We start from the raw sequence: 27,093 nt of genomic DNA, 5'->3' as shown, positions 1-27,093 counted from the left end.
CATAATTAATAGTAAAGTGGCTAAAGCGGTGCTTGGATACAATCCCAAAAACGATAGAATGATCTCAATTCGAATTCAGGGCAAGCCATCTAACATCACAGTGATCCAAATATACGCCCCAACCACAGATGCTGAAGAAGCTGAAGTAGAGCAGTTCTATGAGGATCTGCAGCACCTACTGGACAACACACCTAAAAGAGATGTTATTTTCATCATGGGAGACTGGAATGCTAAGGTGGGCAGTCAAATGACACCTGGAATTACAGGTAAGCATGGCCTGGGAGAACAAAACGAAGCAGGACATAGGCTGATAGAATTTGGCCAAGACAACTCAGTGTGCATAACAAACACTCTCTTCCAGCAACCTAAGAGATGGCTTTATACATGGACTTCTCCAGATGGACAACACCGAAACCAGATTGACTACATCCTTTGCAGCCAAAGGTGGCGGACATCTATACAGTCGGTAAAAACAAGACCTGGAGCTGACTGTAGTTCAGATCATGAACTTCTTGCACAATTTAGGATCAGACTAAAGAGATTAGGGAAGACCCGCAGATCAGCTAGATATGAGCTCACTAATATTCCTAAGGAATATGCAGTGGAAGTGAAGAACAGATTTAAGGGACTGGACTTAGTAGATAGGGTCCCAGAAGTGTTGAGGTTTTTCCTACCAACAGATTAAGACTGCTATTGTATCAAATCATTTTGGCCAGGTGAAGGGGTTGTATTAGATTGTCTCCTCTCACGTGCTTCATGCAAATAGCCTGGGGGAGGGGAGAATCCTGCCCGGACTTGTCTTCTTCACTTCTTCTTTTTCTCTCTGCTGGAAATGTAGCTCAGCAAGGCTTGCTCCAAAGGGAGCTAAGTCCTTTAAATGTTTTGCTTTTGTTTTTGCTTTCTGTAAATAAATTATTTTTATAGAAATGCTTGGTGTGTGACTTTTTTGACCTCTCCTGGGCTAAAGGCTTTCCCAGCATCTGCAACAGGTTATGGGCCCAGTAAACAACGCAGTAAAACCCAGAGAGAAAAGAGAGATCAACTCCACACCTCATGCACAATTTAAAGGCAGGTAGCAAAGACCTGTGAAGATTTTCTTTGGAGCCACCTGGAGATTTTCCAGCAACTGCCGGTCTGCAGGACTTAGAAGCTAGCTGAGGTGCCTTGCAAAAGAAGGAAGAAGCCATGGCTGCCTCCCAGCCCTCAGCGATGTCTCTGGAGCGCCTATCAGAGACCAACTATTTGAATTGGGCCCTGAAGATGGAGATGTATCTTCGCAGAGAGAATCTTTGGCTGCAAATTGGTGAGCAAACCCCCCAAAATCCCAATGCTGAATGGCTGAGACAGGATGAGCGGGCTAGAGCCACCATTATCCTGGGAGTTGAGGACAATCAGCTAGTCCACGTGCGAGGCATGCAGTCTGCAAAGCAACTTTGGGACGCTTTGAGAGACTTATATGTAAAGGCAACAGCAGGGAGTAAAGTTACTCTGACGAAAAAGCTGTACAGAGCCTACCTTGCAGAAGGAGAAAGCCTTCCTGAGCACCTGCATTATATTCAGCAGCTGTTTGTTGAGTTGCAGGAGAGAGGAATGGAATTTACACCTCTCACAAAATCCTATATCCTCCTGTCCTCACTGAATGCAACGTGGGACACGCTGATTTGTACCCTGGAGGCTATGCCTGAAGCAGACCTCACCCCATCGTATGTTACACAGCGCTTACTCGCTGAATGGGAGAAGAGAGAGGAAAGATCCCCCCCCATCTCTTCTGGAAAGCTGCAAGACCAGAAAATGAGGGAAAAGAAGGGAAAGGAACCTGAGGCCACAGCGCTAGCAAGCCAGCGATGCTTCACTTGTGGTTCAGCTGGACATTTGCAAAGAGACTGTGCCATGAGACCCAAGAGTAGAAAGACAGAGCAGAAAAACACAAGGGCAACACAGAAGAAGGCTCTTCAGACAACCCAAATTGCACAGGTTGCTGAGAAGGGTAATTCTGATGTATGGGTGTTAGATTCTGGGGCCAGTTGTCATTTATGTAATTGTAAAAGCTCTTTTGTGTCACTGTCTAAAACTGAAAGACAAAGTGTATCTTTGGCTGATGGGTCTGTCACCAAAATTATGGGACAAGGTGACTTGTATTTATCCTGCTTAGGAGAAACTGTAAAAGGTGTGTTGTATGTGCCAAATTTACAATCAAACCTTTTATCTGTGGCACAATTGGCTGCAACAGGGTATATCATAACATTTAAGAAAAATGGTTGTGAGATACGTAAAAATGGGAAATTGTGTGCTACTGGTATGTTAAAAGACTCCTTGTACATTGTGCAAAATGCAAGGAAGCCAAGCTGCAAGGCTGCAGTTGGTAACACTCCATATCATGACCAATGTGTACACCTGATGCACAGGAGATTTGGTCATGCTAATATCAAGTATATAGCACAAATGCCACAGCTGTGTGCTGACCTAAAGATAAAACCCTGTAATAAGTACTTAGACTGTGTAGTTTGCAAAGAATGCAAAACACTAAAAGCTCCTGTGAGTAAGCACAGTGACAGAGTTACAACTAGACCTTTGGAAATTGTACACTCTGATATTATTGGTCCTTTTGCTCCAAGTCTTGGACAAGCAAGGTATGCAATGACCATCATTGATGATTTCTCAAGATACACATTTATCTACATCTTAAAACATAAAGATGAGGCATTTGAGAAATTTAAAAGTTTTGTGACATGGGCAAATGGAAAATTCCCTAGGCCTGTATCTGCACTCCAATGTGATAGAGGAGGAGAATACCTTTCTCACAAATTCAGAAGGTTCCTAGTGGAAAAGGGGATAGAACAAATTCTTTCTAACCCGTACACCCCTCAGCAAAATGGTGTTGCTGAAAGAAAGGGCAGAACCTTGCAAAATGCGATGGAATGCATGTTAAAAGATTCACGATTATGTTTTAAGTACTGGGGAGAAGCTTTATCGACTGCTTGTTATGTTCAGAACAGGTTGTATAACTCTATGATTCAGGACACTCCATTCCATTTGTTTTATGGTGTGAAACCAAAGGTAAACCATCTTAGAGTGTTTGGTAGCACTGCATGGGTTCACATTCCAAAACAGCAGAGAAGGAAAGGAGGCCCCACAACAAAGAAAGCCATCTTTGTTGGCTATGAACAAAGCCAGAGGAGCTACAGGTTCATAATGGGAGAGAAATTAATAATTAGCAAAAGCGCTTCTTTTGCTGAACAAAACTGGGGGAGATTAAATTCTAGCTCTCCAGTTGAACTGACCACCACAAGAGAACAGCAAGGACTTGCTGATGGTGATCTTTTGCCTGATGAGGACATTAAACCAGAAAAGCAAATTGAAGATCTGTCTGATGAGATAGATGCTTCTCAGGAAAGTGATAGGAGTCAAAATTTAAGCCCTGTATTACCTCGCAGATCTCAGAGGAGTAATAAAGGCGTTCCTCCATCACGTTTTCAGGCTGAAACAGTAAAGGCTTTTCACATATTCACAGAACCTGAGTCTTTAGAACAAGTGAATGCTTTACCACCTGAGATTGCACAAAATTGGCATTCTGCCATGCAACAGGAATTAGCATCCTTGAAAGAAAATAAAACATGGAAACTGGTAAATCTACCTCCCAATGAACGCTGTCTGGGTTGTAGGTGGGTTTTTCAAACTGAAAAGGGATGCTGATGGCAAAATCCAAAAATATAAAGCAAGGTTGGTTGCAAAAGGGTTCACTCAAAGGAAAGATTTAGACTTTGACAAGACTTTTGCACCAGTTACTAAAGGTGAATCAATTAGATTACTGTTAAAAGTTGCTGCACTCAAGGGAATGTCAGTTAACCACTATGACATTCAAACTGCATTTCTCTATGGTGATTTAGACCACAGATTATACATGCAGCAACCCCCTGGCTATGAAAAAGGGGAGAATCTAGTCTGTGAACTGCAGAAGTCAATCTATGGGTTAAAACAAGCTGCTAGATCCTGGAACCAAAAAGTAGATGAAAAACTGCAGAATTTTGGTTTTGAAAAAGGAAAAGCAGATCCCTGTGTATATATGAAGAAGGACAAACAAGGCTGTATGTATCTGTGCATTTATGTTGATGATTTGCTGCTATTCACATCAACAGAAAAACAAAGGCTTGATTTTGAAGCCTGCATGAAAAGCCATTTCATATTAAAAAAAAAAAAAAAAAGCCTTGGAGTTGTGACCAATTACCTAGGTTTGGAAAAACACAGGAAGAAGAATGGTAGCTTTCTGTTAAACCAAAGGGGAGATAATGGTAATGTGAATGGAAAGACATATAAAGTCAGAGAAGATTGGTTTGCATCTTAATCTGTAGTGTAAAAAGGGGAGTGTTGAGGTTTTTCCTACTAACAGATTAAGACTGCTATTGTATCAAATCATTTTGGCCAGGTGAAGGGGTTGTATTAGATTGTCTCCTCTCACGTGCTTCATGCAAATAGCCTGGGGGAGGGGAGAATCCTGCCGGGACTTGTCTTCTTCACTTCTTCTTTTTCTCTCTGCTGGAAATGTAGCTCAGCAAGGCTTGCTCCAAAGGGAGCTAAGTCCTTTAAATGTTTTGCTTTTGTTTTTGCTTTCTGTAAATAAATTATTTTTATAGAAATGCTTGGTGTGTGACTTTTTTGACCTCTCCTGGGCTAAAGGCTTTCCCAGCATCTGCAACAAGAAGAACTATGGACAGAAGTCCGCAACATTGTTCAAGAGGCGGCAACAAAATACATCCCAAAGAAAGAGAAAACCAAGAAGGCAAAATGGCTGTCTGCTGAGACACTAGAAGTAGCCCAAGAAAGAAGGAAAGCAAAAGGCTACAGTGATAGGGGGAGATATGCCCAATTAAATGCAAAATTCCAGAGGTTAGCCAGAAGAGATAAGGAATTATTTTTAAAGAAGCAATGCGCGGAAGTGGAAGAAGACAATAGAGTAGGAAGGACAAGAGACCTCTTCCAGAAAATTAGAAACATCGGAGGTAAATTCCAGGCCAAAATGGGTATGATCAAAAACAAAGATGGCAAGGACCTAACAGAAAAAGAGATCAAGAAAAGATGGCAAGAATATACGGAAGACCCGTATAGGAAGGATAACAATATCGGGGATAGCTTTGACGGTGTGGTCAGTGAGCTAGAGCCAGACATCCTGAAGAGTGAGGTTGAATGGGTCTTAAGAAGCATTGCTAATAACAAGGCAGCAGGAGACGATGGCATCCCAGCTGAACTGTTCAAAATCTTGCAAGATGCTGCTGTCAAGGTAATGCATGCTATATGCCAGCAAATTTGGAAAACACAAGAATGGCCATCAGATTGGAAAAAATCAACTTATATCCCCATACCAAAAAAGGGAAACACTAAAGAATGTTCAAACTATCGAACAGTGGCACTCATTTCACATGCCAGTAAAGTAATGCTCAAGATCCTGCAAGGTAGACTTCAGCAACTCATGGAGCGAGAATTGCCAGATCTACAAGCTGGGTTTAGAAAAGGCAGAGGAACTAGGGACCAAATTGCCAATATCTGCTGGATAATGGAAAAAGCCAGGGAGTTTCAGAAAAACATCTATTTCTGTTTTATTGACTATTCTAAAGCCTTTGACTGTGTGGACCATAACAAATTGTGGGAAGTTCTTAGTGGTATGGGGATACCAAGTCATCTTGTCTGCCTCCTGAAGAATCTGTATAACGACCAAGTAGCAACAGTAAGAACAGACCACGGAACAACAGACTGGTTTAAGATTGGGAAAGGAGTACGGCAGGGCTGTATACTCTCACCCTACCTATTCAACTTGTACACAGAACACATCATGCAACATGCTGGGCTTGAGGAATCCAAGGCTGGAGTTAAAATCTCTGGAAGAAACATTAACAATCTCAGATATGCAGATGATACCACTTTGATGGCTGAAAGCGAAGAGGAACTGAGGAGCCTTATGATGAAGGTGAAAGAAGTGCAAAAGCTGGCTTGCAGCTAAACCTCAAAAAAACCAAGATGATGGCAACCAGCTTGATTGATAACTGGCAAATAGAGGGAGCAAATGTAGAAGCAGTGAAAGACTTTGTATTCCTAGGTGCAAAGATTACTGCAGATGCTGACTGCAGTCAGGAAATCAGAAGACACTTAATCCTTGGGAGAAGAGCAATGACCAATCTCGATAAAATAGTTAAGAGCAGAGACATCACACTGACAACAAAGGTCCGCATAGTTAAAGCAATGGTGTTCCCCGTAGTAACATATGGCTGCGAGAGCTGGACCATAAGGAAGGCTGAGCGAAGGAAGATTGATGCTTTTGAACTGTGGTGTTGGAGGAATATTCTGAGAGTGCCTTGGACTGCAAGAAGATCAAACCAGTCCATCCTCCAGGAAATAAAGCCAGACTGCTCACTTGAGGGAATGATATTAAAGGCCAAACTGAAATACTTTGGCCACATAATGAGAAGACAGGACACCCTGGAGAAGATGCTGATGCTAGGGAGAGTGGAGGGCAAAAGGAAGAGGGACCAACCGAGGGCAAGGTGGATGGATGATATTCTAGAGGTGACGGACTCGTCCCTGGGGGAGCTGGGGGTGTTGATGACCGACAGGAAGCTCTGGCATGGGCTGGTCCATGAAGTCACGAAGAGTCGGAAGCGACTAAACGAATAAACAAGAAAATGCAAAAGGTGGGGCTTTTTCCAAGGAGATCCACAGGGAGGTTAAAAAAGTCGAAATGGCACCCACAATCATGAGATCAAACCCTTACCCCTTTTTACTCATGTCATGACACAAGTAAAAGGGGGAGGTTTGATCACATGGTTGTGGCTGCCCTTTTGACTTTTTTGACAGCCCCCCGACCCCCCCCCTTTTTTTCCTTTTGCTTTTTAAGCCTCTTTGGAGGTTTAGGCTACGCTTTATATGTGTTTCCTGACTTGATACAGTAGGATGACATTGCACTATTTTTGGTTTTGTAATCTGAAAATCTGAAAAAACTGGGGACCATTGAGGACTGCATGCAGTGTTGGAAGTTTGGCTATTCACCCTGAGGTTAAGGAAGTTCAGCTTAGCTTGTGCTAACTACTCATCTCTGTTCTCTGTTTGTAATTATAGCAAAGCAAAATCCATTTTCCCCCCTTGTACTTTCCTCAAAACAAAAACAAAACCCCTTTGGTAACAGAACCAAAAAAGGAAATTAATTTTCCTGGTTGTGAAGATCAACTGAGCCAGTCTGGTCTAGTGGTCAAGGAAATGGGCTACAAACCAGGAGACTGTGAGTTCTAGTTTTGCCTTAGGCATGAAAGCCGGTTTGGGCCAGTCCCTCTCTCTCAGCTCAACTCACCTCACAGGGTGGTTGTTGTGGGGAAAAGAGGAGGAGGAAGGAGTATTAGCTATGCTCGCCGCCTTGAGTTGTTTATAAAAATAATAAAGCAGGATAGAAAATAAATAAACTGTTGTAGCATTGAAAAGAGCATAGAGTTATGCTTATGAAAAATGGCCATGGTTCAGGATGTGACATGCCAGTGAAGAGGAGTATTAACTGAAACAATGTGGACTGCAACAAAAAGGCAGCAAACTAGCATAATAATAAGGATTAGGAAAAAAGGAAGATTTGAGCTATGTATCTGAAAAAGCTGGTGTTTTATTTATTTATTTATTCTTCAAACTTCTATTACCGCCCATCTCCCCCAGGAAAGGGGGACTCAAAGGTTATGCATGCAGATACAACTCTATTGTGTCTTTTTTCTTCCTCTTCTAAAACAATGACTTTGATCAATCTGAGAACTGCAATTCTGAGTTAATTGCTACATGTTCTACCATCATTGTTTGTGTTCACATGAGAAGCATGATATACAAATTCCCATAGTCAACTAACTCATTCTGTGTTGGGTGAATATTTACCAGGTGTTTATCGGTTCTTTCTGAAATCTTTAATCAAGACAAAGTCTTGGAGCAGCCCTTAAATGGGATCTCTTTAGGCGCCGTGTCACCCTGGCCATTTTTATGGCCATATTCAGGGTAAAAACAGGGCAGACAGTAATGTGGAGGAGTGGATAGTGCATTCACTTCAATTCTGGTAGCACTTTTTATAAAATCTGTATGTCAATAATTTTCAAAGGCTGAAACTTTGACAAGTGATGCCATTTCAATAGGGCTTTAAAGTGGAAATCCATGGTCCTTCTGAGTGGATGTTGAAATAATGAAGTAATAAGCATTACCTCCTGAAATGTCACGCCTAAAGCCATGAAGTCTGAAGAACTGTTGAGCAAATATAAAATTGGCAGCTGCTTTGCTGATGTGGTAGCATCATCTCTGGTAGTAATAATAACAATAACAATAATAATAGCAGCAGCAGACAGCAAATGCCGTCTCTGCAAAGAAGCTGAAGAAACAGCAGACCACCTAGTTAGCTGCTGCAAGAAGTTCACACGTACTGATTACAAACAATGGCATGACGAAGTAGCAACAATGGTGCATTGGAATATCTGCAAGAAATGCCACTTGCCTGCAAGCAAGAACTGGAGGGACCACAAAATAGACAAAGTAGTAGAAAATGAAGAAGCTAAAGTGCTCTGGGACTTTAGAATTCAAGCACAGCATCTGCTGCACAGCTCCCTAGACTTAACAGTTGTTGATAAGAAAGACAAAAAAGTCTGGATAGTGGACATTGCAATACCTGGAGACAGCAGAAGAGAGGAGAAAGAACTGGATAAAATCACAAACTACGAAGACCTGCAAATAGAAGTAGGACGACTGTGGCAAAAGAAAGCAAAGATAGTACTGAATAGTAATAGGTGCCTTGGGTGCAATTCCAAAACATCTGGAGCACCACTTGAACACCATTGGCATTGACAAAAACACCATCAGTCAATTGCAAAAGGCAGCTTTACTTGGAACAGCTTACATCCTGTGAGGATTCCTTTAACACCGTCAAACAACACCTGCCTATCCCAGGTCCTTGGGAAGGACTCGATAGGTAGACAAAAATGCCAAATCTGGTCTAAATATCTGTCTGACTATGCAACCAACCATAATATATTTAAATGGTATGCTGCCCAATTCTCAACGACTCCAAAAGAAGTAATCAGTTGCTTAGTTCTGGGATACAGTGGAGTCAGTCCCACTGAACCCAGTTGGACTTAGATTTGTGGTGGCGGGGGGGGGGGGGACGACACATTGAATCTAACCCCTTTGGCAGGAATCCAAAGGTATCCCTGGTCTGTCCTAGAGCACCTCCAGTGAAGATCATTGGTTCCATTGTTAAACTGTTCTTCATCTGTTAGGAAGGGTTCCTCCACCCTGCAACATTCAGCTTACACTAAAGTAGAGCCTGATATACTTCCAAGAGATTGTAGTAGGAGACAGTCTAGACCACGTCCTGAGATTCTCTTGATCCTTCTGGGTAGACCCACCTCAGTGAGTTTAAATGGCTTTGGGGATTGTTATGCTTTGCATGCTTTTGACAGATTACTTGTATTGCTTTTGGATGGTCCCATGTATGTTTCCTGGAGCAAAATTACCAAGATTATTTATTCAGTGTGATGCTGGTTTAATGGATTTCTCTAATGTGTTTGCTTCTTGGCTCATTAAAAATATCACTCACCTCAAATAAACTGCAAGGCCTTGGATGGCTGAATTGGTCAATGTGTTACCATAATGATACCAGAGTGGCATGCCTCTCCTTAATTTCAGTGTTCAGACTAGCTCATATTGATGCTGTTTTCTTAAGTAATGCCTTTTGGAAACAGAATGCTAATTAGGACAATCTGTAATTTAACATCCAGTAGCTGTTGCAACCAATTTACAAATGCAGAGAATTAGTATGGGTTTTGGAAGAAACCAGATGATGGGCTGTGGAATGGTATCAGCAATTTTCTTACCTGAGTCTTATGTGCTTGATTTGGCTTAGTACCTCAACTCTGCCTGCTACTTCAGGGCTAGACAGTCTCCAAGCTATGATTTTTTGTGGTTTCAGCCTCGCCCAAGCCATTTCTTTTTACTGCTCCCACTCTGGTCTACTGATGTGATTTATTCCGTCTCCAATAACAGGAGAGTGGTCAAAATGGAACGATGGGTATATTAGGTGAATTTTCTTCATTGCATGGCTGTCTTAGTCTTTTGTAAGGGCTCAGTCTTACTTCCCACATAATTTATCATTTCAATAAAACCACTGGAACAAATCCTCGGCAATATGGGGTGCGTTGTTACTAATACGTGATGACCTGTAGCTGTATTTCTTGTTTTCGTCTATTATCAGAGAAGTTATTGAGTTGTGGTGAATCATTCTCTGATGGCAATAACTGGCTGGATGAGGACTCAAACAGTGAAATGATGCAGACAAGATAAAGGCATTCGGTCAAGAAGCAGGCAGACTTGAGCATAGGAATTCAACCAGTTTTGAATGGCGTAATAGTCTCCTGGAAGAATCAGACCTGCACTATGGAGGTACAGTCTGGTTACAGCTTTGTACCTAGAGTTTATCTGGAGCCAGGAGTGCTTTAAACTGATGCACCAAATGTGTGCCTCTTCTTGATGTGGTCAGGCCTCTTGTTGTAGCACAGTACTAGTTACATCGTGTTTGGAATTCCTGCTCATGTTTAGTGACAGCAGCCTTTCTTAATTTAGGCCTGCAGCATCCAGCCTGGGGGGAGTGGTAGAAGACACCAGGTGGGTGAAGGCTGGTTTTGCTATGGAAAAACAGCAGTTGCCCCATTTGGTTTAAACAACTTACTACCAACATTTTTTATGTACAATTATCTAGAGGAATATATTTTTAATGTTTTCTCCTTTTCTGCATCTACAAGTTTCTCCTTCAGATGACAAGATTTCTAAAGCTTTTAGTATTAAAGAAAAGCATGTCTCAGACAGTTGTATTATTAAAAATAATTTTCTGAGTATATTTGGTTAAACAAGTGCTAGAACTAAGGTATTAATTAATTAATTAATTAATTCATTAAACTTATATATTGCCTCAATCCAATGGTGAAGCAAGAGAAAATCTGTAAAATTCAGCAGTGACATCCTTGGTGAAGTCTGAACAATAAAATAACCAGAAACTTTCCCTTTACAGAATGCATAAATCACAGCTTCTGGGTCCTTGTCAGACCTTTGGGGTACACCAGGTCAAGAAACAGACACACAAGCAATATTAGAAGTCTAGTTTATTGATACAGGTTATAATAACAGAATCTTGAAAACCGACAGTGTTTCCTCTTCCCTCCCTCTTATACCAAAGAGAATTAAGGCAGGACAGTCTTGAGTTTCTTTTTTACACATTCTTGTTTTCCTGAGCTAAGCTCATGTTTTCCTAACAGTTGCTGCATATTTTCTCCAAGACCACTTTTGTACTCCTCTAAGGTCCTAGGCTTTTGGGTCAAAATTGGCCTCTCTGGTAAAAGAGGGATAAGCGCATGTAGGATTACCAGATGTGGACTACAAAACTCCAGACAACCACCAGGTGGCACCAAATAGAGACAATTTCCCAAATTTACTCTTTGCTTCCATCTATTGGTCACCCTGCTTTTTACAGGAAGGAAAATCATGGAAAAGAAGTATAACCATGAAACAAACAAAATGAATACTATCTAAGATTAATAATTTTACATCAGAGATGTGGCTCATTTCCCTTGTTGTGGCTCCCCCAAATCCTTTGTGACTACACCATCTAAACTAGTCAAAGGCTACTGTTGGGAAAATGATGGATTTTTTAAAAATCATCTAGAGATGCTGTTACCTGTACTATGTGCAGTGAATAAGAAATAGAGCAATCTGAATGTTAACTTGTAGAGATGGATGTATTCCAACAGCAACTTCTGAATCTTCATTTTGAAAATGAAGATGGCAGAGGGGCCCGATGTGACAAAAACTGCTGTAGGAATTTCTGGACACATGGCCACACTGCTGTGCCATTCCATAATATCCTACATATTGGGTATAGAATGTGCTGAGATCATCTGACTCAGGAGATTCCAGAGTCCCCCGAGTCAGGTGACCTCGGCACGTTCCAGATCCTTTTTGGTAATCCTGGTGTCTCCCTTCTCAGCTGTTCTACATTCCAAAATGTTTTCATGAGTCTTGCCCTTGTCCTTGCTTTAATTGGATCCTTCTTTTTGTGTTGATCCGCTGATGGAAAAATAATATACAAGGGAACTTGAGTTAAATTGAAAAAATGCCTGGTGAACCAAGAACCAAAAATATTATCTACTTCACCATTCATCAGTACTTGAGCTTAAGAATAGGGGACCTAGCAGAGCAGTAAGGTGTAGTGAGTAGTATGATAAGTCTCCTTTTAGAGGCATGTTGTCAATCCTTTTGAAAACTAAATCTTGGCATTATCTTTTAAACAACTCTGAGTTACGTCAGGCTGCACCCCACAGGCAAGGATGGACCACTTGGGCAGGCTCAGAAGAAATCCAGGAACTACAGATAAATAATGTTTATTAAAGAAAGTAGGAAGCCATAATAAAGAATTTCAGCAATTGCTGATTCAAGAACAAGCTATTTATTTATTTATTTATTAATCAAATAATTCACCACCCATCTCCCAAAAGGGACTCTGGGTGGTTTACAATAAAACATAAATAAAAATATAAAACTATAAAACACTATAATACATAATACAATAAACATAATTAAAACCTCGATGGCTAGAAGTTCTTTATGATTTGCAGGCAGAGCTGGGTCCTTCTAAGAAACTAACCATCCCCAGGAATGGCTACTCTCTCTCCCGCCCCAGGCATAATTACAGAATCAGGTCTTTAGCTGTTTCCTAAAGTCCAGGAGGGAGGGAGCCAATCTCACTTCCGGTGGAAGGATATTCCAAAGGGCAGGTGCTATTGCAGAGAAGGCCCGCTTCCTGGACCCCGCCAGATGGAATTCTCTTGCAGACGGGGTCTGTAGCATGCCCTCTCTGCACGACCGGGTGGGAAGGGTTGATGTGATGTGGAGGAGATGATCCCTTAGGTAACCTGGACCCTATATACAAAAATAATGCCCATGCCCTGTTTTGTTTTCTTCCCAACCCTACATGGTCCCAACATTTGAGTGGGCTGGTCTGTCTCCATCTGTCCTTTGTTTGTATAATGGTCAGATTTATTATTGTTTTCACTGATTGTATGAGAACTAACTCTTGCAGTTAATGTACACTTGAAGGTACTGTGCATATTTTTGAAAATTAACTTCACTGGGTACATTTGCCCTTCCACTTTTACAGAATTTTATGGGAAGTCTAATGGACACTGTCTTCCACTTGTAACCTTCTGCATTTTCATATAGGAATATAATAGTCATAAATGCTACTTTTGTCTTTTTAAAAAAAAAAATCACAAATATATTTATTAAGCAAGGAAATGTGGGTTAGCATGAAGAAGTGCATGTGGTTTTAGCCAAAAGCTTTTGGAAAAATGCATATCAAAAATATTAAAAATAGGAACATCATTTAATTATGCTAAAAGTCAATAAAATTAGACTTTGAAGTATAATATAGTTACACTCATTCCTTATAATTGGACATAATAGAAAATTAATTTGCAGCTATGGAAAACTTTGCAATGTATTCAATGGCATTGTTTTTCCCATCAGCACTGTTATTATTATCTCAATATCTGCAAAGCCATCCCATTGCTGAATAAAATGGGGAAAAAAATCCAAAATACTTTTGGATTAATTCGCAGGAGACTAAATAAGCAAAATACATTAAATTAACCCCCTGCCAGAGATGTACTTCTGTCTTTTTCTCCCCTTACCACAAATAGTTGTTTTCTTGACAGTATTAGAAGCTGTTTGCCTGGAATACCACACTATTATCTTACTAAACTTATACAAATAAAAATCCAATAACATATAGCAATAGTGTCCTAACTTTTTTTTGTCAGATTTCCTCAGATATTCCCTGCAAGTTTGTTGAATTATAACTTTATATTATGACGGAAGTTTGCCGCATTTCAACCATTAGAAACTGATTACTTTTTTTAACAACAATAAAAATTAAATCATACAGCTATATGGAACTAATCTAAATGTAATACATAACACCAAGGAATAGACCAGCTCCAAAAAATTTACAAATAGTAATAATAATTCTTTTAATGTTATTGCTAGCTAGGCATTTTTGCCCCTCTTAATATATATGAATCTAATATTTGGTAATTTTTAAAAATTAAATACACATGAACAGAAATACATTCCATGAGTCCAGATTAAAAATGAGTTCATAAACAGAAAACCATTAGTTTTTGGATAAATAATGTACTCAAAGCATTTACTTTTTGTTTAGCTTTAAAATTATCTACAATGTAAATAATTTCCAGGCATTTCTAGTTAATTACAACTGTAGCAAGATTTATAGCATTTTGATGTTCTTACATAGAGAACTCTTCCAGAAGATTTAAATCTGGAAGAACTATCATACCACCTCCAGAATGGATGAACCAATGTATTCTAATGTTCTGATGTTCCCTGGAATTTTGAATTTTGTATGAAATTATCTCGTGGCTACACTAAGCTCATAAGACAGGTCAGAGATTTTTTAAAACAAATAAAGCAGTATAACAGGGTCTATCATTGAAAGCAACACTCACAACAGCCAAACAAATGTTCAGTCCCAGTGAGTAAGACTGACAATCTGAAACAAAATATGTGGAAGATATTCTGCCATCAGAACTCAGAAATAGCTTTCAGGCCTTCATAGAATAAACAGGCTCTGAGTTTCCAGTGATGGAACAAGAGATTACTAACAGCAGGTGAGAAGCTAAGCCCCGAAGAGCAGAAGGGATTCCACTGCTTCTACTAGCAGGGAAACGGCAAGGAGAATTGTAATACTTGGTGATTTTCTATTACGAGGAATAAAAATAGTCTTTGCCAGCTAGACCTCATGGCTTGTGAAATGTACTGTCTCCCAGGGGAATAGGTCCGGGATGTGATGGTGCACTTGCTAAAACTTGTTAAACCTACTGATAGATATCCACATGAGCTGCTACAATCACATAACTTTGGACTTAGAAGTTTTAAAATGGAAGCTGAAGACTTTGGAGGCTTGGGGAATGTTCTCATCCATTTTTTTCTAATTCATGGAAGAAGCTTGGAAAGGGAGAGAAATGTGCTTTAGCTTAACAAAATTGTGTTAACAGATGTAGAAGTGATGGCTTTGTTTGATGGGACCACAGCCTACATTACCTGTATGATAGACTGCTAGGATGAGATGGTTTTATCTTACAAACGCTGGGAAGAACATCTTTGGCTGATTGAACCATGTCAAACTTAATGAAGAGGGGTTTAAACTGAATTCCATGGAAGTTGGAGAATGAAATTTAGAAATAAGAATTTAAAACAAAAACATGTACCTTGCAGGGTTAAGTATGAGAGTAAGTACATTGGGGTTAGTCAATGAAAACATCAGGAAAAACATAGATTCATAAAATTCATGGCCTTTGGCCTTGATTATTTACATATTAATGTTCAATGTAGGGGAAATACCTATGAAATAAATGAGAAAAGAATTATTATAGGAAGGCAAATATATCTTCATTAGTATAGTTTGGATTTGGTAGGATGATTGTCATGACTGGAACACTACTGAAGGATACAATTAAAAATTGTATTAAAAATTAAAATAAAAAAAGCAATAGAAAGGAGGACTCGCACTATATATAAAAAATTCCCACATTTCCATAGAAATCAAAGCAAATGAACTTATTTATCATTTATTTATTAATTAATCAAATTTATCCCGCCCATCTCCCAAAAGGGACTCTGGGCGGTTTACAATAAAACTTGATAGCAATGTGGCAAGTATCCTGGGTAAAACAAGAGGAAGAAAAAATACAAGTAGCAGTGCTCTTTATGTAGTCTTTATGTCTACTGGAGGAAAAAGAAGAAGAGGAACAGCAAGGCAGATGGACTCAAGTGTATCGTTGGGAGATCTGAAAGAACAGGTTAGGGACAACCCAGCAGAGTGGGCTGTTGTCATAACAGAAAAAGGGCCCCATTCTGTTGTTATCTTCTCTGGTGTAAATAAAGAAACATCTAATCCCTGAACACATGGGGTTTGAGGCTGATCATTCCTCGAGGATTATTATTGTACCACTTCAGTTACTGCCAACAACTGTTAACAATCAAATTAAACAAATCTTCCACTTGCATATGAGGAAACATCAACCTCCTAATTAGCACTAGATAGAAAACTGGCTGGTTTTATGAAATATATTTGCTTTGGAAATGCATGTTTCATCATCCTGAAAAACTGCTAGGACACAAAACTAATTGAATCCAGGTGCAGCAATCCACTGAATTCTTACATGTGTGAGAGTTTTTTTTAAAAAAAAATTCAGAGAAAGTACCAGACCTGTGCATTCATGAGGATGCATGAAGATGAGGATGGTGATTTAATAATGAAATGCCAGTCTTTCCAAACTGTTACTCTCCAAAGGCTTTGGATATCAGCCTTAGTAATCCTTAGGCATTATGAGGGGGTATAGTCCAAAACATTTGGAAAGGATGATGCCAAAGAAGACTGACATCTATTCATTGATTTTTTGCACTGAAATTAATGGAAGAACTGTTTGTGTGCATCAGAATTCCCAGGTAACTGTATTTTGTTCAGTAGCTGTAAAGCTGTAAGGCTTTAACAGAGCAAAGTTCTGCATTGTGTATATTGGTGTTTCTTAACATCAGCAACTTTCAGATGGGTGGATTTCAACTCCCAGAATTCCCCATCCAGCATGCTGAAGTCCACCCATCTGAAGGTTGCTGAGGTTGAGGAACACTGGTATATATGGATGCCCATCCTTCAATTGTGTTATCGTAGTAATATCCTGAAGGCAGTGGGCTTCTCACTATTGCTTGCAATTTTGCTACTTTTTGGAATACCCCAATAGGGCTAATGTATCTTTGATTTTAAGAGGGCAGTGAATTGAATTCTTAAATAAACAATAGTGACTTCAAGGTCTCACCGCTTTCATCAGAATAATGATCCCCTTCCCCATGGAGAAGATTTTTAGGCAATGCCTCTTAATTCCTGAGAAAAATTGCTCTTGTAGTTAGTTTTCTTTAATGATTCAAATGATTCAATTCAAATGTATTTTTCTGCAATTTTAGACAATTTTGTGTCCTTTTAAATTGGGGCAATAGGGAGGGATATCTTGGCTATCTGTGTCACGCCCTTTCAAGTACTTGAAGAGTGCTATCTGATTCCCCACCCACCCACCCACCACGTCAGAAGGATAAGCTTACTCTGAGCCTGATTTGCCTCTGAGACCCATCTCCATTGTCACTCTTAAGATATATATTGTAAACTGTACAAATTTTCAATACTTATGCTGCTGAAATTAGCGTGTGAGGATGAGATTGAGATGTGAGGATTATGACAAATTGATTATATGCCGGAGTGACCCCCTTAGAAACTCACTGCGGCCTCCTAGAAATATGACATGACCCCCTGGGGGGCGGCATATGGCCCACATTGAGAACCACTGGCTTAATCCACTGAATTTGCTAATTTTCAGGGCCTGGTCACACATGAGATTAAAGCCATTCTTGCTTCAGGAAGCAAATGTAACACAGGCATTTTGCTCTTCTTGGGTTGCAGGTCATATCTTTCCCTCCCATCAAAATAATCATGCTGAAAAGAACATTTGATAGAAATCATTGCAGACTTTGAGAAATTAAAGAGGTTTTATTTACTTATTTGGACAGTGTTGTTTTTCAGCAACGAAAGCCCAGTCAAATCGTTTTGCATTATATCCCAAAGAACATAATTGGATCCAAGCCCAGGACTGGGGTGTTTTATTTCTGAACTTTGATTGCTCTTAAAGAAAATGTTTGATTACTTTTAAAGCTGACTTTGCCCTTGGTGCAAAGACCAAAACACTCGTTCACTCCTAAGGGTCTGATGAAGTGCAAAGGGAACATACTGTGCCACATATATTTTTTGTTCTTTAAGAAAATCCTTCCTTGCCTCTGTGGAATCCAGAATTGTATACAAGATTCCACTTGTTTCATTTCTTTTGTAAATAACAGTTGGATAGAAAAGTCTGTAAATGTTCATGCCATGTTTAAAACAATGACAAAAGACAGACAGCTCTTTTGAATACATGCACAACAGGAAAGTGGAAAATACATCCAACATTTGATTTGCTGGTATTCTATGTTAGTGGTCATTTCAGTTGCAAAGTCAGTTCTTTTGTTACAGTCTTGCTTTCACTTGAGAAACAGAACCCATGCTGGGGTAGAGGTTGATGCAGGTGAAGGGGCAGAACTGGATTTCCAAGCTTTGAGACACCAGAAATGAGATCAGCCTTTCCCGCTAAATCAGTGTTATGATCAGAGGCAGGCTGGATCTGGTAAACTGAAATGTATTGAATTAATAAATTGTGTGGACTACAGAGGAGATTGGATCTTTACACAGGGTATGCTTACATAATGCACTAAACAACAAACTGCCCAATCACATTTTAGCTGTTTTGTGCAACCCAGCCTGTGCAGTTGTATTACAGTTTGGTGTATTGACTGAGTAAACCAGGGTTCAGTTAACTATTGGATAAATGTGTATTGCAAGTACAGTATTGCATCTTCTTTCTTGGAAAGAAGAATTTCTGGTTCTGCCACCACGCAGCATTGCATGATCAACCTGATCATTGCAGGAAGCACTGTTGATTTTAAAGTTGTCAGAAAATACTACTGTTGAGCATTTTCAGTGCAGGAAAGGGCAGGGGAGAGACCCTTCAGCTTTCTCTTGCACTTAATGAGATAACCACTGTCTCCCCTCCCCTCCAATGAGGATTTCTAATGAGATCTTACCCTCTTGCCATTTGTTTTGTTCCCTTTTACATTTCTCTACAACTCTATAAGGATGGGAGGAAAAAAGTTCAGCACAGCTCCTCCTTATGGCTGTAGAAATATTTCACTGCTTCTCAGAATTTGGTTAATATGAACAATCATAGCCCTTGTAACTGTGGCTACAGTTGTTAAGTTAGAGCAGAATACTGTCTCCTCTGATCTTATTTTTACCTGTCATGAATAAAGGAAAAGGGACTGATGGTTATACAGTCCTGGTGGAGGGAACTGACTCGCCCAGAGCTAATGGGAGTTGGGCAGAATATAAATTTAATTATTATTAATAGTAACAGTAATAATAATAAACTGTATTTCCCAAATGATGCTTTTATGTGCTGGGCTTACATGTTCCTGACCTTCAATTTTGTGGTACTTTTGAACCAAATTACTCCTTAGCAAAGATTTACAAGTTGGGCTTTGTTCCTTTAGCACCTATGCAGTGTAAATGATTTACCAGTGACAGAGAGCTGTGTGTTTTATTATGGCAGTGGCTCTACCTGTAAATGAGGTATAGCTGGTTATGGTAAGGGCATTTAGCCAAACTTAGGAACTGCAGATCTCTAGAAGTGACTTTTCAGTAGCTTTTGTGAATGTATTGCATTATTCCTGCTAGATGTGATCTGGCACTAGCTTAGATTTATTTCCTCTATATTTACATACTGTGTAGATTTTTGCTACGTAAGAAGGCCATGACATTCATAAATTAACAGAACCCTTCTGAGCAAGAACCTGGCTAACCTGTTTTGAAAGCAAATCATATTGGAACCTCAGTAAATGTCACTGGGGTCCAAATGCTGCTTTTTCAGCCTTACTGACAAGAGGAAGACTAAATTCAGACAACTGTGCCATCATATCTTCAGCGGATCGTTACCTTGTCGTGGTGCTGGAGCTTGAGCACCTCAATGATGCCATGAGATAAACCGTGAAGGGCCACCCAAGACGGGAAGGTCATGACAGAGAGGTCAGACTAAATGCGATCCCTGGGGAAGGTAATGGCAACCCACCCCAGTATTCTTGCCGTGAAAACTAAATGGATCAGTACAACCAGAGATATGTCGGTATACCATCGGAAGATGAGACCCCCAGGTTGGAAGATGGTCAAAATGCTACTGGGGAGGAACAGAGGATGAGTTCAACTAGCCCCAGACGTGATGACGCAGCTAGCTCAAAGCCGAAAGGACGGTTAGCGGCCGACGGTGCTGGTGGTGAACGGCGAATCCGATGTTCTAAGGATCAACACACCATTGGAACCTGGAATGTAAGATCTATGAGCCAGGGCAAATTGGATGTGGTTATTGGTGAGATGTCAAGATTAAAGATAGACATTCTGGGCGTCAATGAACTGAAATGGACTGGAATGGGCCACTTCACATCAAATGACCACCAGATCTACTACTGTGGACAAGAGGACCAGAGAAGAAATGGAGTAGCCTTCATAATTAATAGTAAAGTGGCTAAAGCGGTGCTTGGATACAATCCCAAAAACGATAGAATGATCTCAATTCGAATTCAGGGCAAGCCATCTAACATCACAGTGATCCAAATATACGCCCCAACCACAGATGCTGAAGAAGCTGAAGTAGAGCAGTTCTATGAGGATCTGCAGCCCCTACTGGACAATACGCCGAAAAGAGATGTTATTTTAATCACAGGAGACTGGAATGCTAAGGTGGGCAGTCAAATGACACCTGGAATTACAGGTAAGCATGGCCTGGGAGAACAAAACGAAGCAGGACATAGGTTGATAGAATTTTGCCAAGACAATTCACTCTGCATAACAAAGACTCTCTTCCAACAACCTAAGAGATGACTTTATACATGGACTTCACCAGATGGACAACACCAAAATCAGATTGACTACATCCTTTGCAGCCAAAGGTGGCGGACATCTATACAGTCGGTAAAAACAAGACCTGGAGCTGACTGTAGTTCAGATCACGAACTTCTTATTGCACAATTTAGGATCAGACTAAAGAGATTAGGGAAGACCCACAGATCAGCTAGATATGAGCTCACTAATATCCCTAAGGAATATGCAGTGGAGGTGAAGAATCGATTTAAGGGACTGGACTTAGTAGATATGGTCCCGGAAGAACTATGGATAGAAGTTTGCAACATTGTTCAGGAGGCAGCAACAAAATACATCCCAAAGAAAGAGAAAACCAAGAAGGCAAAGTGGCTGTCTGCTGAGACACTAGAAGTAGCCCAAGAAAGAAGGAAAGCAAAAGGCAACAGCGATAGGGGGAGATATGCCCAATTAAATGCAAAATTCCAGAGGTTAGCCAGAAGAGATAAGGAATTATTTTTAAACAAGCAATGCGCGGAAGTGGAAGAAGACAATAGAATAGGAAGGACAAGAGACCTCTTCCAGAAAATTAGAAACATCGGAGGTACATTCCAGGCAAAAATGAGCATGATCAAAAACAAAGATGGCAAGGACCTAACAGAAGAAGAAGACATCAAGAAAAGGTGGCAAGAATATACAGAAGACCAGTATAAGAAGGATAACAATATCGGGGATAGCTTTGATGGTGTGGTCAAGGAGCTAGAGCCAGACATCCTGAAGAGTGAGGTTGAATGGGCCTTAAGAAGCATTGCTTATAACAAGGCAGCAGGAGATGACGGCATCCCAGCTGAACTGTTCAAAATCTTACAAGATGATGCTGTCAAGGTAATGCATGCTATATGCCAGCAAATTTGGAAAACACAAGAATGGCCATCAGATTGGAAAAAATCAACTTATATCCCCATACCAAAAAAGCGAAACACTAAAGAATGTTCAAACTATCGAACACTGGCACTCATTTCACATGCCAGTAAGGTAATGCTCAAGATCCTGCAAGGTAGACTTCAGCAATTCATGGAGCGAGAATTGCCAGATGCACAAGCTGGGTTTAGAAAAGGCAGTGGAACTGGGGACCAAATTGCCAATATCTGCTGGATAATGGAAAAAGCCAGGGAGTTTCAGAAAAACATCTATTTCTGTTTTATTGACTATTCTAAAGCCTTTGACTGTGTGGACCATAACAAATTGTGGGAAGTTCTTAGTGGTATGGGGATACCAAGTCATCTTGTCTGCCTCCTGAAGAATCTGTATAACGACCAAGTAGCAACAGTAAGAACAGACCACGGAACAACAGACTGGTTTAAGATTGGGAAAGGAGTGTGGCAGGGCTGTATACTCTCACCCTACCTATTCAACTTGTACGCAGAACACATCATGCGACATGCTGGGCTTGAGGAATCCAAGGCTGGAGTTAAAATCGCTGGAAGAAACATTAACAATCTCAGATATGCAGATGATACCACTTTGATGGCTGAAAGCGAAGAGGAACTGAGGAGCCTTATGATGAAGGTGAAAGAAGAAAGTGCAAAAGCTGGCTTGCAGCTAAACCTCAAAAAAACCAAGATGATGGCAACCAGCTTGATTGATAACTGGCAAATAGAGGGAGCAAATGTAGAAGCAGTGAAAGACTTTGTATTTCTAGCTGCGAAGATTACTGCAGATGCTGACTGCAGTCAGGAAATCAGAAGATGCTTAATCCTTGGGAGAAGAGCAATGACCAATCTCGATAAAATAGTTAAGAGCAGAGACATCACACTGACAACAAAGGTCTGCATAGTTAAAGCAATGGTATTCCCAGTAGTAACATATGGCTGCGAGAGCTGGACCATGAGGAAGGCTGAGAGAAGGAAGATCGATGCTTTTGAACTGTGGTGTTGGAGGAGAATTCTGAGAGTGCCTTGGACTGCAAGAAGATCAAACCAGTCCATCCTCCAGGAAATCAAGCCAGACTGCTCACTTGAGGGAATGATATTAAAGGCCAAACTGAAATACTTTGGCCACATAATGAGAAGACAGGACACCCTGGAGAAGGTGCTGATGCTAGGGAGAGCGGAGGGCAAAAGGAAGAGGGGCCGACCAAGGGCAAGATGGATGGATGATATTCTAGAGGTGACAGACTCATCCCTGGGGGAGTTGGGGGTGTTGACGACCAACAGGAAGCTCTGGCATGGGCTGGTCCATGAAGTCACGAAGAGTCGGAAGCGACTGAATGAATAAACAACAACATGCCATCATATGGTTGGTTGTTTTGGCTTAGCATTTTGTGTGAATCAAGATAATTCCGCTGACTTAGCAGACTAAGTTTAAACAAACCCTGGTTTAGCATGTGTCTGAACAGAGCCATGGAGAAACAGTGTACTTCAGTGAAGAGTTTTTTTGCATATCCTTAACTAAAGCCTGCCTATAGCAGAGATGCTACATTGAAACAAAGCTTGTCTGGCTTGTTTTAACTATGGCTTGATTGAGCCACAATAGCTGAGTTCATGCAATGCACTACAACATGTGGTATTTCAGTTTAGCACACCATATGAACTTAGTTGTGGTGTGTGAACTACAGTTTAAGGAAGGATTGGGCAATCATTGTTAACCTTTTACATGGGTTAGGGACCTTGGGAGATGTAGGTGGCCTGGGACCACAGCTTTCTATGCAGTTTAAAATTTTGCTAGTTTTGTGAACTCAGCCAATCGTAGTTGAGTTCACAAAATCATGGCTTGGCTTAGCTTAGCCAAATCAAGCGATGGCCCAGCTCGGGGTTGTAAACGCAGCCTATACATCTACAGTCGTGTAGGACAGCTCAGTTGTTTTTCATTGAAGTCTTTCGACAAGTCCTTTTACAGAAACCCACCCTGGTCTCTCGCGTGGACTCCCCCGAGTCCTGGCCAAGGCAACCTCTCAGCCTCGGGCGGCCCGACGGACCTCCGCATGCAGAACCGGGCTCAGGCGCAACCAACCGGCACCAGGACCCACGGGCAGCCGAGCCCCGTCTTCTCCCCGGGGTTCCCTGCCCCGCCCACCGGAGGGCGAAGCGCCCTCTTGAAGCTTGGCGTCGCGCTCGCCGCGCAGAATCTCGCTTTCGGCCGGAGTTGGTGGGTCTCGGCGCTGGGGCAGCGCGTGCCGGCTGGTCCAGCTTCGGCGTCTCGTCTGGGCCGAGTGCCGGGGGAAGCGCGATGCTGCAGCCCGGGCGGACGGAGCGATAGCAGCCAGGCGATCTCGCTTGGGAACGGCTTGTGGCTCGACGGCGACTAAGGCTCTGTTTTATTTGCCTGGAAAAACAAGAGTCCAGTTTAGGGTCGGATTGCGGAGGAAGAGGGAAAGGAGCGAGAAGAGAAGAGGCGAGCGATGGAGAGGGGGGGGGCTTCGTCCCGTTGGCTTCTTTGGGACTAGAGTACGAAAAGGGGTAGGTGGAAGGGAGGAACCTGCGGGGTTTCGGGACTCCAGGCGCCGAGAAGACCTGGGCGCGCGTGGCAGCGGCGAGACAGCAAGGAGAAATTTGACGCGTCGCAAATCTGAACCGGATTTGGATTTGTGATTTGTTTTCTTTCCCGCGTTTTTCTTGCTCCCGGGAATTTGCTGCAAGTTGAGAAGCTTGAAATCTGGATTTCATGGAGCGGAGATTCTTGATACTTGTTGGACTTACGTTTCTCTCGAGCGCAGGTAAAGTGCAATTAAATAAATAAATAATAAAAATAAAAGAAAGGTTGTATATGGGAAAGAAGAGATGCCTGTTTCGCCTGCTGATTTCTGACCCTTTTCATGGCAGCGGCTTTCCGTTAGCCGCTGAAGGAAGGTTGGTTTTTCAGCGCGGGCTTAGGTGAGTTGGCTCGGAAGTTGGTTGTTGCGCGGGTTACTGCCTGGAAAACGGGCCTCGGAGTGCAATCGTGCAGGGCAATTCCAGACGTGAATTGCTTTGTAAGTAAAGTCGTTTCGGCCTCGGAGAAATCGAGGAGCCCCGAATAAAACAAGACTGCAACACGCTTCTTTTCAACAACAATTATATAATTATAACAATTATTGTTTCCAAAGCATACTGTATATTAAAAAAGGCAGAATGCTGCACCGGACAGACAGCTCCTAACTTCCGAAATCACACTTTTAAAGCCGTCGATTAAGCTTTTGAAAAAATTTTAGCGGCCGCCGTTGTTAAGGTTATCTTTTCATCCCCAGCTGTTAATGCTTGTCGAAACGAAATATGCAGAAATCTTTTTCTTTCGTTCTGCACATCGAGGGGAAAAAAAGATACTTGTTTCTACCTAGGGAAAGAGAGATCCCTTCTTTCCAAGGTGTTATGTTGCTGATATTGTATGATGGTGGCAGCACTGTGTGTGTTCAGTTCTGAACAAAAGAGAATCCAGTTTCTTTTGCTAGGGGCTGTGATGGGGGACAGGCAGACTGTGAAATTGGAACCTGAAAATCCCAGAATAAGAACTAGCCAGCTGCCCAGAGATGGTAAAAGCAGACTCCCCATCTTGGGTGGAATTTGGGGGTGAGGGCCCTGTCGTGCCTTGCAGGGGTGTTGACAACAGTATCTACCTAAAGTGCTTTGAAGATGAGGAAACATGATACTAACACTTCCTGGCTGGATTTGCTTGGATGAAATCATTGCTCCCAGGATTCTTGGCTTGGGTTCTGAAGAGGAGAGGATGCTGAATTGCTTCTGGAAGACTCCGGGCTGCTCTTTGAAACTGGACTGTGCTTGTCTTGTGGAACCAAGCTGGATTTGATCTCTGTTGAAACCCAGCCTTTCAGAGGATGCTTAAAAAGCTGGGGGTTGCAATTTTCAAGGCATTTTCTCAGCAGTTACCTCTTTGTGCTCCATTTCTATATTTGAAGCAGCCTTTATGGAAAACTTTGCAGATGGGATGCGCTTCAAGTTACAGTCCACTTGTCTGTCATTAACAAATACATTTGATGCCATTCTTCCCCATGTGTGCAAACCATTATAAACTAGGGGTCCCCCCCCCCTATTGATCTGCATTTTGTTTGGGGAAAAAATAAGCTTTGTTAAATTTGTCCAAATACTATTATTTGATTAGCCATGCTGTGGTTATTTTTTTTTCTGAGTTATTATTTAACTTTGTGTTTTGCATTTCTATTTCTTGATCTCTTGCCCAGCTTTCATTCATTACTGTTGCCAGTAAAGAACCCAGGGGTGAGGGTGGGGCATCTGAGTGGTTCCTGTTTAAATGTTGCCTGATGATTTGTCACAGTTGTAATTCTAGAAGCTGAAAAGAGAAATCCAAACACAGCACCAGTTACTTTCAAGTTGTGGTCCTAGGGGGTTTGTTTCAGGACTCAGTTGCTTTGATAAGAACAGCACCTTTCTAACTTGGTCTCTTTTTCCCAACCCCCCACTCTCCCCCCCCCCCCAATTTGCAGGTTTCTCGCTATCCGTCTCTCACCTCCTGTTGCTTCCCAGCGCCAGCGCCAGCAGCAGCAGCAGCAGCAGCAGAGGGCTGAGGTTTCTGGGGCTCTCTGAGAGAGTCAGCAAAGAAACCGGCACAGGACCCGGAAGGCTGAATTCAGCCACCAGCTCCAGACTGGACAGTGTGGCTGGCCAGGGGGAAGCCCACCACAGAGCCAAACGCTGTACTTGCTACACCTACAAAGATAAAGAGTGTGTTTACTACTGCCACTTGGACATCATCTGGATCAACACCCCAGAGTGAGTGGGGACGTACAGCCTCTATAGGGGGATGGGGAAAAGGGATAGGTTGGCGTCTGCAGCGGGAAAAGGATTTGGAGTGCTTCTTTTACCCCAGAGATAGAAGTTAATCCCATCTCACTTCCACATGTGAAGGTCTTTGCGTCTAAGAGGATAAAACCGCTTATGTGAATTTCTGTTTCCAGAGGAAAGATACTCCCAAATTCTAGATGCTGGAAGAAAAATATTTTCTGGAGAGGTGGAACTGGCTAGGATTGTATGGAAAAGGCTGGGCTAAATGGATGTTTATTGTTACTTATTAGATTTACACCCCACCTTTCCTAGAGGAACTCAAGGAGGCGTACATAGCACTGCTTCCTCCGTTTTTTCCATAACAGCAATCCTGTATGGCAGTTATGATGAGAGATAGCATCTGGCCCAAAGACATCCAGGGAATTAGGTGATCAGATGGGTCTTCCTGGTCCTAGTCCAACATCTTAACTATTACACTATGCTTGATCTCAATCAGCATGTGCTCCTTCCCCTGAAAAAGTTTCTGAACAAGGTAGAAATTCCAGCTATTTTGTAAACATGTCTTAGGCCATTAAATATCTCAGGGGAAGAAACAGTAAACTGCAACTGGAACATTGAGACAATAATTGTCAGTCTTCGAATAATACCGGTAGACTGTGAACACTATACCAGTGTGGTATATATAGTAATAACCTAGCAGCATGAGCATACTTTTTCCAATACAAAGGATGCTTTGCAGCTGGGGAAAAT

General features: G+C 41.6%; 2 protein-coding genes across 3 annotated transcripts in view; both read left to right on the top strand.

Moving 5' to 3' along the window:
• TUBB1 (tubulin beta 1 class VI) overlaps positions 1-27,093 on the top strand; it is a 481,315-nt gene that overhangs the window by 208,588 nt on the left and 245,634 nt on the right. The window lies entirely within an intron of this gene.
• The window catches only part of EDN3 (endothelin 3), a 38,284-nt gene continuing 35,002 nt past the window's right edge, over positions 23,812-27,093 (top strand). For both annotated transcript variants that reach the window (XM_063296995.1, XM_063296996.1), the window contains exons 1-2: positions 23,812-24,323; positions 26,046-26,331. In XM_063296995.1, the coding sequence (XP_063153065.1) occupies positions 24,272-24,323; positions 26,046-26,331 (338 nt within the window). In that variant the 5' untranslated portion in view covers positions 23,812-24,271. The remainder of the gene's footprint in view (positions 24,324-26,045; positions 26,332-27,093) is intronic.

Source organism: Candoia aspera, chromosome 3 (assembly GCF_035149785.1).
Source record: "Candoia aspera isolate rCanAsp1 chromosome 3, rCanAsp1.hap2, whole genome shotgun sequence".
Lineage (NCBI taxonomy): Eukaryota > Metazoa > Chordata > Lepidosauria > Squamata > Boidae > Candoia > Candoia aspera.
The sequence above is the reverse complement of the archived record's forward strand: the minus strand, read 5'-3'. Positions and strand labels throughout refer to the sequence as shown.